Source organism: Stegostoma tigrinum, chromosome 19, assembly GCF_030684315.1.
Source record: "Stegostoma tigrinum isolate sSteTig4 chromosome 19, sSteTig4.hap1, whole genome shotgun sequence".
Lineage (NCBI taxonomy): Eukaryota > Metazoa > Chordata > Chondrichthyes > Orectolobiformes > Stegostomatidae > Stegostoma > Stegostoma tigrinum.
This window is the reverse complement of record NC_081372.1, coordinates 25,894,702-25,907,196: the sequence shown is the minus strand read 5'-3', so window position 1 is coordinate 25,907,196 and position 12,495 is coordinate 25,894,702. Positions and strand designations below refer to the sequence as shown.

The 12,495-nt window shown below is 38.5% G+C and overlaps 1 protein-coding gene across 2 annotated transcripts in view; it reads right to left on the bottom strand.

Annotated features, from left to right (window-relative positions):
- Nucleotides 1–12,495, bottom strand: part of nol4lb (nucleolar protein 4-like b) — a 349,022-nt gene that overhangs the window by 265,016 nt on the left and 71,511 nt on the right. For both annotated transcript variants that reach the window (XM_048549775.2, XM_059652784.1), the window contains exons 3-4: nucleotides 7,668–7,779; nucleotides 7,467–7,576 (exon numbers count right to left, since the gene is read on the bottom strand). In XM_048549775.2, the coding sequence (XP_048405732.1) occupies nucleotides 7,467–7,576; nucleotides 7,668–7,779 (222 nt within the window). The remainder of the gene's footprint in view (nucleotides 1–7,466; nucleotides 7,577–7,667; nucleotides 7,780–12,495) is intronic.

Sequence of the window (12,495 nt, the reverse complement as noted above, 5' to 3'; positions counted from 1 at the left end):
TTGGTGCCTTTGCAAAGCTCCTTCTCCAGTTACTGTATTTGAAGGCAAGTGATCCTTCGAGTTACCATTTATTTGTCACTCAGCCAACTTCTATCTATGTTGCCACCAACCCTTTTTTTTATTTCATGAGTTTTAACTTTGCAAACAAGCCTGTTTTGTGACTAGCAAATGCTTTTGGAAATCTATTTATGCCACACCAACTGCAAGCATTACCTCACTTATCAAACTCATCAAAAAACTCAATCTAGTTAGTAAACGTGATTTGCCTATAACAAATTTTTGCTTGCTTTTCTTAACAAAGTGGCTCCTAGTTTTGTAATGGATTATCGTTTCTGGAATCTTTCCCACCACCAAGGTTAAACAGGCTGGTTGTGGCCTTATTCATTTTTTTTAAAAGGAGGGTTTTCAAATCTATATTCCTGTGCTAGTATCCCTGTATCGAATGAGAATTAGAACATCCTGCCAGTCTCTGCACTTTCCTTCTTACTTCCTTCCCCCAATAACCTCGAAGACCTACAAATTTCGCTTCATAGTTTGTAAGTTAGATTAAGAACAATGCTGCTGCTATGTCATATACTCCCTACAGTGTGGAAGTAGGCCATTTGGCCCGTCAAGTCCACACTAGTTCTGTACTACGAAAGAACTGTCAGAATGGAAGTACAGCTCTGCATTTCTGTGTTCCTAAACACACACACTTGTATGTGAGATTGCCATTCCTTGGAAAATCCTGCATTTTGTTTTTAGTACATTTTAGCTTGCTTTGAATGCTGTAGATATCAAAACTTTGGTTGGCTGAAATTTCTCCATTGATTTTGATTAGCAATCATGTTCACGTTTTTGATGTTTATAATGTTCTCAACGGACATATCCCTCAAATGGTGGGACTTTACTGCATATACACCCACAATGCTTGCGGTGCATTCTGTGTGGTGCCAATTTTATGTGCCACTTACCAGCCCAAGCCTAAATATTGTCCAGGTCTTGCTGCATGCAGAAATGGATTGCTTTATTATTTGAGGACTGGTCAATGGAACTGGATATTATGCAACAATTGCTGCATATTTCCACTCATTGGTAAAGCAGCTGAAATTGTTTAGGACTAGGACATTGCTCTGACAACCTCTTGACCAAGGTCTTGAGGTTCAGCTGATAGGCTTCTAGCGACCACAGCCGTCTTCCTCTATTGTAGGTATGGGTCCAGCCTGAGGACGGCTTTCCCCCTTATTCCCATTAACGTCAATTTTATTTAATCACCCTAACACAACACTTGGTTGAATGCTGCCTTGATTTCATTGGCAGCCACTTTCAATTCATTTTGAACCCCTTGATTGCCTACATCTTTCTGTGTCTGGAGCTTGAAAAAGCTCTTCCCAATTCAATTGCAGCTGCACTTTCAAAATCGTACCTATGCCTTTGGTCCTCATCACAACATTTCTAGAACTACCAGTTTTCTCAACTGCACTCTCACTTCTGCACTTGATGCCCTTGTTTCCTGCATTTACTCATCAGGGTCATTCTCCCTGAGAAGGCCCTCATCTCTGCTTTCTTAAGTGTGAGCAAAACAGATTCAAAGAAATATCATGTGCAACCACCATTGGGCCACCTGATATGGCTGGATCACGTAAAGCACTGCTGGTTTTACTGTCATCTGCTTAACATGCTGCAATCCCAGATTGTACTTGAATGCAAGGATAATGCCTGACTTATTTTCTTATCTGCCATCTGCCTTCTTAAAATACTCTTCTTTATCTCCTTCATCCTCAATGTCAACAAATGCAAAATGCCCGTGGAATTCATTATGTCTAAGCTTGGGAACATCTAGCCAGCTACACTTTCTGCTCTTCTAGTTCAAGATGCTGCATTTCCTTAAAATTTCTCTCCTGTCCGATGCCTGAATTTGCATCTTTTTCTTAATTCTTTTCATGCTCCCTCTAAGCTGATCTTGTCCATCAGACTAACCTCCAACACTCTCAACTCTCATCCCACAAAGCTACTGACTACACTACAGTACTCAACTTTCTTTCCTGGCTCACTTGTCAGCCAATGTTGTTAATGGTTCTAATCTTCAAGTACTGAATCCCTCCAAATTTCCTGTCATCACACCTCCTCAAAAAACCAACTCTTGATCTCTCTCCTGTGGCAAACTACTGCCCCATCTCCAATTTCCCTTTCCTATCCAAAGCCCTTGAACATTTTTCCCCTACCAAATTCATTGTCCTCTTTCCTGGAACTGCATGCTTGAATCCTATCAAGTGTTTCCCTGCCACAAAATCAAAGCAGCTCTAATTTAAGTTACAAATGACTTCCACCTTGTAGAATACTCTAAAGTCTGATTATAAATATTTTCTAATTTACCTGTTCAAAGATGTTATGGCATACCTCTGGAGCAGGTGGGACTTCAACCCAGACTTTCTGGTTCAGAGGTAGAGATGTTGCTACTGTGTCATAAGAACCTTAAAGTGTGATTAATTGGTGATACTGAAATTCAGTTGAGAGTTGTGAATAGTGGTTTTACAACAGCATGACCAATTAAATAGAATTTCTGAGTGTTATTTCTATTCCTAAACACCACAGAGAGATGACAATACGGAAAGGGAGTGAAACCCACGAATATAATGCCAACAGTCCCAAATCAGCTACAAAAGTATGACTTCATCAGCAAATTGATCAAGGTATCTGTCTAACACAGAAGAAAGTTAAGTGGGCTTTGAAAGCTGAGACTGGTGACTGAAGAATAAATTAGAACATTTGTAGGGATGATGTGATATCAATTTAACTTCAAACTGACTTAGCTAACATACTGTATCAACGGCTCAAAGATGAAATAGCTTGGATGTACTGTATGGAGTGCCAAAAGGCATTTAAAAGTAAAGAAAACACTGACTGGTGATGCTGTTTGACCCTCTGATCCTAAGAAAGAACTAGTTTTAGCATAAGATGTCTCACCACAGGAGTTAGGTGTGTTTTTTTTTTACTTCACAGAATGAGGCTGTCACTGGCTGAGCCAGCATTTATTGCCCATCCATAGTTGCCCAGAGGGCAGTTAAGAGTCAACCATTTTGCTATGAGTCTGGAGTCACATGTAGGCCAGACCAGGTAAGGATAACAGTTTCCTTCCCTAAAGGCCATTAGTGAACCAGATAGGTGTTTTCTGACAATCAACAGTGGTTTCATGGTCATCATTAGACTCTTAATTCCAGACTTCTTTAAATTAAATTCAGATTCCACCATCTGCCCTGGTGGGAATTAAAGCCAGGTTCCCAGAACATTATCTAGGTCTCTGGATTAACAGTCCTATAATAATACCACTAGGCCATCACCACTCCCCTACATTATTGAAGATCATATTCAATCCTATCACTGCTGTCTCCTCTGGAGTTTATTTACACTTATCATTCCACCAAAGTCCAGAGAAAGATTGTTGGGGACAACAACACATCAAAAGCACACAGCAATAGTCCGCATGAAAGCTGCAGCAATAAACTATTTTTGGTATCCAAAAGTGTACAGGGGAATTGAAAAATTGATGAAAAGTGTGTCTCAGAATATGAAATGAAGCACCTAAAGTTCAAGGATCCAACACAAGAAAATCATGTGAATGAATATTTGTTGATTTCTTTAAATAGATTACAGAGTTCCTTATTTTAGTGGATACATATATCAGTTGGATAAATATTGTATTTATACTAGAAGTGTAAAATCCTGTGCAGTTTTGAGAAGTTGGCTTCAAACTTGCGGATTGCGTGAGGTGTTGATGCCTGCCAGTGATCTTGTTTATGAGAAATATTTAAAATATTTCTAAGAATGAAGTACGACCCCATCTAACCTAGCACTGAATGCTACAAGTATACAGATTGTGAAGACAGGTTGCAAATACATTTTTGATGTGTTAAGCTGGGCAATGACACTTATGATCCACTTCAGTAGGCTCACAATTTTCTGCTTCTTTGATCAGCAACAGTCCCCAGGACCTTACTATTAAGCATATACGTCCTGCCCTGATTTTCCCCACCAAAACACAGCAGCATTAAATCGAAATTAAACTCTCTCTGCCACTTCTCAGTCTGCTGGCCCATCTGATCAAGATCCTATTATATTCTTAAATAACCTTCTTCATTATACACTGTGCCTCCAATCTTACTGTTACCTGTAAACTTACTAACCGTACCTCCCTATGTTCGCATTCAAATCACTAATATAAATGACAAAAAACAGTGGACCCTGCAACGATCCTTGTGGCACATCACTGGTCACAGGCCTCTGGTCTGAAAAGCAACACTCCACCACCACCCTCTGTGCCAGTTCCATATCCAAATGGCTCGTTCAGCCTGTATTCCGTGTGATCTAACCTTGCTCTCTAACCTACCTTGTGGAATCTTATCGAACACCTTACTAAAGTCCACATCGATCATGTCCACTGATCTGCCCTCATCAATCCTCTTTGTTACTTCTTAAAAAAACTCAATCAAGTTAGTGGGACATGTTTTCCCATGCACAAAGCCACGTTGACTACCCTTAATCAGTCCTTGCCTTTCCAAATACATGTAAATCCTGTCCCTCAGGATTCTCTTCAACAACTTGCTAACCATCGATATCAGGCTCACCCATCGATAGTTCCCTGGCTTTTCCTTACCACCGCTCTTAAATAGTGACACCATTTTGCCAACCTACACTCTTCTGGCCACTCACCTGTGGCTATGATGATACAAATATTTCAGCAAGGGGCCCAGAAATCACTTTCTTAGCTTCCCACAGAGTCCTAGGGTACATATGACCAGGTCCCGGGGATTTATCCACCTTTATGTATTTTAAGATGTCCAATCTTTCCTCTATAATACGGACATTTTTCAAGATGTCACTATTTATTTTCTCATGTTGTCTATCTTCCATATCCTTCTCCACAATAAACAATGCAAAATACTCATTTAGTATCTCCCCCATCTCGTGCGGTTCCACACGTAGGTGGCCTTGCTGATCGTAAGACCTGTTCTCTTCCTAGTTACACTTTTGTCCTTTAATGTATTTGTATAATCCCTTTGGATCCTCCTGAACCATTTGCCAAAGCTATCTCATGTGCCTTTTTGCCCTCCTGATTTCCCTCTTAAATATACTCCTACTGCCTTTATCCTCTTTTGAGGAATCACTCAATCCCTGCTGTCTATACATGACATGTGCTTCCTTCTTCTTCTTGACCCAATCCTCAATTTCTCCAGTTGCACCTACCAGCCTTGTCTTTCACCCTGACAGGAACATACTCTCTCTGGACTCCTGTTATCTCATTTTTTGAAGGCTTCCCATTTTCCAGCCATTCCCTTACCTGTGAACATCTATGCCCCCCCCCCATCAACTTTTGAACGTTCTTGCCTAATACTATCAACACTGACCTTCCTCCAATTTAGAAGTTTAACTCTTAATTATTACATTAAAATTAATAGAATTATGCTCACTGGCCCCAACGTGCTCCCCCACTGACTACTCAGACACCCGGTCAAGTTTTGCATGTCCTCTTGTAGTTACATCCACATACTGAAACAGAAAATTTTCTTGAGCATGCTTAACAATTTTTTGCGCCATCCAAGCCCTTGACACTATGGCAGTCCCAGTCTATGTTTGGAAAGTTAAAATCCCCTACCATTATCACCCTATTATTCTTTGACAACTGAGATCTCCATATAAATTTGTTTCTCAATTTCTAGCTGACTATTGGCATGGGCAGGGTGGAGGAGAGGTTAGGGGGGATCTATAATATAATCGCAATAAGATAATCATCCCTTTCTTATTTCTCAGTTCAATCCAGATAACTTCCCTGGACGTATTCCCAGGAACATCCTCCCTTAGTACAGCCGTAACGTTATCCCTAATCAATATGACGCACCCTCCACCCCCACTTCTATCCTTACTATAAAATCTATACCCTGGAACATTAAGCTGCCAGTCCTGTGCATCCCTGAGCCACATCTCTGTAATCGCTATGTTATCCCAGTCCCATGTAGTCAACCATGCTCTGAGTTCATCTGTCTTATCTGTTAGGCCTCTTGCATTGAAATACGTGCAGTTTAATTTATCAGTCCTACTTCATTCTCTGCTTTGCTCCTGCCTTCCCTAACTGCTTGACTTGCTCCTTTTCCCAACTACACCAGTCTTAGACTGATTTCTTTCCTCACTGTCCCACTGGGTCGCCTCCTCCAATACCTCCTCCCACACTTTACTGACTTAAATCCTCCCAAGCAGCTTGTTTGAAAATTCTGGTTAAGTGTCATCAATTAACAGCTTTGAGATGTGCAGTTTATTTCACAACATTTTTAAATTTTCAAAGCAGAAATTTGCTAAAATTGTCAAGAAATAAATGCAAAAGTTTCTACAAACAATTGAGATGTATATTGGTATAAAATAAATGCATTAATAACAAATATTTAACACCAGAGGGCAAGCTTGACTCAAACAGCTGCCTGATCATATATAATAAATAACTTATCTCAAACTTTACCATGTGAAAATGCGAAAATACCTTGTTATTCAGCTGTTATGAAACATAAACTTTAATAAACCTACAAATGCTTTATGTTTTTAATATTTCCTGCATCTGCTATGTCACAATTTATTTGCTCCTGGCTCTTCATTCTTCTATATCTTCCTTTATCCCTTTTATCTGTTCCAGGCCTCTGGGAATACTATATTTTAAGTTGGGTATTAGGTGTATAGTGTATATAAAATAAAAGATGAACAGTCACCAGACCATAAGATACAGGTGTAGAAGTAGGCCATTCAGCTCATCAAGTCAGTTCCACTATTCGATCATGGCTGATATGTTTCTCAAAACCATTTTCCTGCCTTCTCCCTGTAACCTTTGATCCCTTACTAATCAGGAATATATCTATCTCTGTCTTAAATACATTCAATCACTTGGCAACCACATCCTTATGTGTAATGAATTCCACAGATTGACCACTCTCTGGCTGACAATATTCCTCCTCATTGCTATTGTAAAAGGCGGTCCCTTCACTCTTCGAGGCCATGGTCTTGGGTCCTCAACTTTCCTATCGTGAATAAAATGTTTATGCATTTTTTTGTCACACTAATACAGAAAAGGCTTTCCTATTTTCAATGTTTGTTTTTAATACAATGCATTGATAAATTAAATGTTTTCTTAAATCATAACAGCCATCAATATAAGGTTAAAACTGTAAAAGTGCAATTATTTAGTGCTGTCAGTAAGTATTTAATTCACTCAATAAAGCAAGCATGAACAAAAACCATATGGGCATACTTTTCCATCGAAAATTATGCAAACACAACAATTTGTAATCAACACAATGAAACCACAGAGTTATTCATGAGAATATTTCATATTTATCCTAAGCAACTGTAAAACATTGTATTAAGTGGAAGTTTTCTCAATCAAACAATTTAAATTATTAATATAACTGAATGTACTGTGAATTATCATCATTATTTGTCAAGCTTACCAGGTGTTGAGGTGTACTCATAAACTGGAGTTTCATCTGCTTCAAGTATGTGGCAGTGATGGGCATATTATAATCTATCACGCCAGCCAGTGAGGAAGGTCTTTCATTTTCTGAACAATATATAAAATAAAAATATAAAATAAAAGAAAGTTAAGTATTCCAGAAAAAAAATACCAGATTGAACAAATGTCCAGCATTTACCTTTTGAGTCCACACCATTCGGATTTATGTGCATTCGTTTTTGACATTCGGTGCAGCTCATCAAAAACCTTGTGACTGCTTCTCTTGGGAGAAATGCATATGTCTCAGCAATCTGGTTTTTAGAAATGGAGAATATTTTAGTTAGAATGAAACTACTATTTGATTTACAAAGGCAATCTGTAATTGAACGCATAATATAATGCTGGACAGACAAGTAACCTTCCTTCACGCTTATTAAACACCTGCCATTTCAAGACTTGATTTGTGTAACCATTAGGTGTTAGTGTTTGTAGATTAAAATAAAATTGTTGCTGTAGTTAAAGATTTCAGTGGTTGCTACAGAAACAGAATACATTTTTGGAGTGATTTAAACATTTTTAGTATACCATATGATTTATAGTTCAGGTTCAGTCAGTGAAAATACTTATAAATGTAAACAATTATAGATGAGTTGCAGATATTCTTACATGAACGTTGCAAAGTATGAAATGACTTTGTTCATTATTAGGAGAAACCTGGTTAAAAATATCATGATGTTGATTGTCAATTCCAATTTTTTTTACAAGAATATTTGAGACGTGAAGCAGGGTACTGAAAAATACACAATATGAAACACAAATAATTTCAATTTAACAAAATATTATCAGTGAAAGTGATGTTTATTGAAAATATAAAGTAATTGGCTATTTCCAATGCACAGTCTGTAACCATGTTATATTTCTTTATCACATTTTTAAATTGCAAAAATCATGGATCGGGTGAATAGCCCAAGTCTTTTTCTTTGGTGGGGGGAGGAGTCCAACACTTGATGGCATAGGTTTAAAAGGATAGGGGAAAGATTTAAAAAGGAACTGTGGGGTAATTTTTTTCACACTGAGAGTGGTGTGTGTATGGAATGAACTGCCAGAGGAAATGGTGGAGGCGAGTACAGTTAGAACATATAAAAGGCATCTGGATGTATATTTGAATATGAATAATTTAGAGGGATACAGGCCAAATGCTGGCAAATGGAACTATGTGAAATTTGGTCAGCTGGTTGGCATGGACGAAAGAGTCGATTTCTGTACTCTGAGTCTATGACTGTATGTGATAGTTACATGACAAAAACAAAAAGTGAGAGAAACTCAGCATGTGTTCTACTCCTGACAAAGGGTCACTGGACTCAAAATACTTAAATCTGTTTATGTCTCCACAGATGCTGCTGGACCTGCTGAGTTTCTCCAGTACTTTCTGAATTTGTTTCAGGTCCAGCATCTGCAGTTCTTTGTTTTATAATTGTTAGGTACCCTTGTTGTCTTCCAAACCTGACTTTCCTAAATGTCATATCATAACAAAAAATTGTAATTTGATTTAAAATAAACTTTTGGAACTATTACCTAATTTTTCTTCCATGGAGATGCCCTACTCTTAATCATTCCCTCCAAATTCCCAAACACATTTGCTGTGGAACTGTAAAAGATCACAGATCTGGAATAGCAAGGCTGTAGAGCAATTTGAAAATATAGTGAAAAATTTTAAATAGAGATGTTGTCTAACCAAAAGATGAATAATGTAGGTCAGCAAACACAAAGATGATGGGAATGGGACTTGATACAAGACATGGGCAGCAAAGATTTAGATGATTTTAAATTTTATAGAAGTCACCATGTAGGAATTCAAGAGGGTAACAAAGGCATGGATAAGTAACAGATGGCCGGAGACAGGGATGTGACTGATGTTACGCAGATGAAAGTCTACTGCCTTAGAGATCGTGTCAGAGCTGGAGCTGATGGCTAGGAAATGGATTTGTACCCAAAACAATTTATTTCAGTTTGACATTGGAGGGATTTTCTGTTCATCACAATTGGATGTCAAACAAGTAATTTTCCTATTTATCGGCAATGATGGATTTGAGAGAGATGATGGTGAGGCAGAGCTGGGTTTTGTCAGTGCATGTGAAACTGATGGTGTGTCCTTGAGTATGGAAACGACAGATAGATCTTCAGGGAAAGGTATCACAATTGACTATGCAGGAGAGCGAACAGCAGTCACCAGCAAATGATTCTCTAACTTTGATTAAACAGGTAAGAATAGACCAGGAGAGCAGTTCTCCGCGCTGAATGATATGGAGAGGCACTGGGGGAAGGATAATGCAGTTAACTATTTCAAAAGTTGCATATGGGTTGAGTAGGAAAAGGAGAGATCACATGGTCATGTCATATTATTTATGACTTTTGAATGAGCCTTTTATGAAATGTGGCAGGAGCAGTAGGAAACATGATTGGAAGGTTTTAAAAGTGAAGTTTCAAGAAAGATGGGTGTGGATTTTATTAGTGATAATATGTTCAAGGATTTTGGAGATTAAGAGGGGGTGGACATGGGAATGACAGTGACATTTCATGGAGAAAACCTTTAACAATATCAACTAATATGATCAAAAATTATAACGTAAAGCAGAGTGGAACTCATCTGACAAATGATTGCAAAGTCCAATCCATTTAGAATTTGTGAATGACTTTTCGCCATTGTTACTAGCATTGAACTCAATCATTCCGGCACAGCTATGCAGCATTTTATTGACTTAAAAACTGTAGTTATTCTCTTTAATTGGAACTAGCCTCACCTCACATGAAGAAATTGATTAGTGCTTTTGTAACAGTCATAAATGTGTTTTCAACGTTATAAATCAGTACGGAAGCCAGTAATAGATAATGACAGAGATAATGGGAACTCCAGATGGTGGAGAATCCGAGATAACAAGGTGTGGAGCTGGATGAACACAGCAGGCCAAGCAGCATCCTAGGAGCACAAAAGCTGACGTTTCGGGGCGAGACCCTTCATCAGAAAATCATATGATATGATATGATATGACACATGAAACACGATTGGTTTGCATCACGACAAGTTGCTCAACAGCAAATCTACATTGGAAAAGCGCCCCTGGATGATTTTGCGATATCTATGAAATATGTTTTTTTTAAATATCAGCAATACATAAAAATACAAAATAGATGGGAACCAATGAATAACTGAAAACCAAATTTTTTAAACGTCACTAAACAATTTGATATATAATTGGCCGTACTTTTCAAGGAGTGACGGAGCGGACGTACGCTGCCTCTCCGCGCTTTTATTTGCATTGCGAAAGGGAGCACTGCATCTCTTACATGATTTTCTGATCAGGGCTCCTTCAGAAGTAGGGAGGTGTATTTTCATTCTGACAGATCCCCCATTGCGCAGAACAGTGGTTGGAAAGTAAAATACGCCGCCTTTTTCACGAGTCGTTTGCTATATTCCTAGTCAAAAATCCAGCGTCGCAGCCACCCACTTTCGCAGCTCCTGTTAAAGTTTCGCAGAGCCGGGGAAGAGGATCGGGTCCAGCAGCAGGTGGAAGAGAGGGTGAGGGGAAGATGTCGAGTCTTGTAAAGGAAAGGATTTCCTTGTGTCCTGGGGGTATAGGATGGTTTAATGGGTCTAAGGCGCATTAAGGTTCTGGCGCAGTGTAGTTGGGTGTTTGTGGTATGCTAGGGCGGGGGGTCAGTTTAACAATTTCTGAGGAGTTCGACAAGGCCTTTAATACAAACTTTTCCTGAGTGACTATTTAGTTACCTGCCCCGGAATCCTCTGAATTGTCTGATTTTTAAATTGATACTTTCAAAGGGTCTAGGCGTTGGGGAATTGCCTAGCGGAATCTTCAAGTTTCCAAGGCCCTTGGAGTTTGCTGTGCTGGGGATTCAGCAGGATCCCCTTCGCCAAACTCATTCTTGTGGAAAAACGACTGTCTGGCCCTTGGAAAATCTCGGTCAATAATTTCCGCACTGTTTTATTTTTTGAAAGACCACGCGATTTTCAGTGTGTTAATTGCAACACTGATAGTTTGAACTGGAATAGTTTTGCGCCTTTTATATTTTTGACGAACGTGGATCAAGTGTTCTGAACAGTGCAATCGCAATGATCATAACTGTTTTGATTTACTACAGGTTTCTCAACACCAGCTAAATTACCGAGGTTATTTGATGGATATGTTATTGTACAACATAAATAAATCATGGTGAAACACAGTTGATTAAAAATAAAACAAAACTTTAAGATTTCCAAAATATTGTTTCCCGTAGCAAGCATTTCCATGGGGGAAATAAAAGGGAAATAAACCTACAATAGACGAATAATAACACAAACCAACAAGTGCAAAGCAATCTTTTATGCATCACACGCTTTTCATAATCAGGGTCATTTAGCTCTATTAGCACAATGAAATACAGTAAAATTCAATGTTTGAATATGCAAAAATAAAAATAGTGTCAAAACATGAAAGCTCTACTTCTGTTTGTCCTCAGCAATGAAAGATTCATTTAGATTCCATTGTTTCAAAAGCAGTTTATTAGGTAAGTTCTAATCCTGTCCAAAATCAGACTTGGCAACAGTCACAAGTTTCCTGTGTTTAAAATGACAAACCATGATCTAAAAATTTGACCTTAGCATTCTTGTAACCGTGTAAATACTTTACACATGGAGACAAAAATCCTAAACATTAAAGGCTTACAAAGAAGAAAAACTGAAAGACTTGCAGATGCTGTAAATCAGAAACAAAATTAGGGATGCTGGAAAAGCTCAGCAGGTCTGCAACATCTGTGAAGAGAAATCAGAATTAATGTTTTGGGTCCAGTGACCCTTCCACCGAACAGATAACTTGAAAAATTAGATACCAACAATTAGAGTTTACATTGCTGGAAAAACTCAGGTCTAGCAGCATTACTTGAAAGAAAGCACAGTTGGCATTTTGGGTCTAGTGACCCATCTTCAGAACTGAGAACTCCATTCTAAAGAAGGATTGCTGGACCCACTTCAT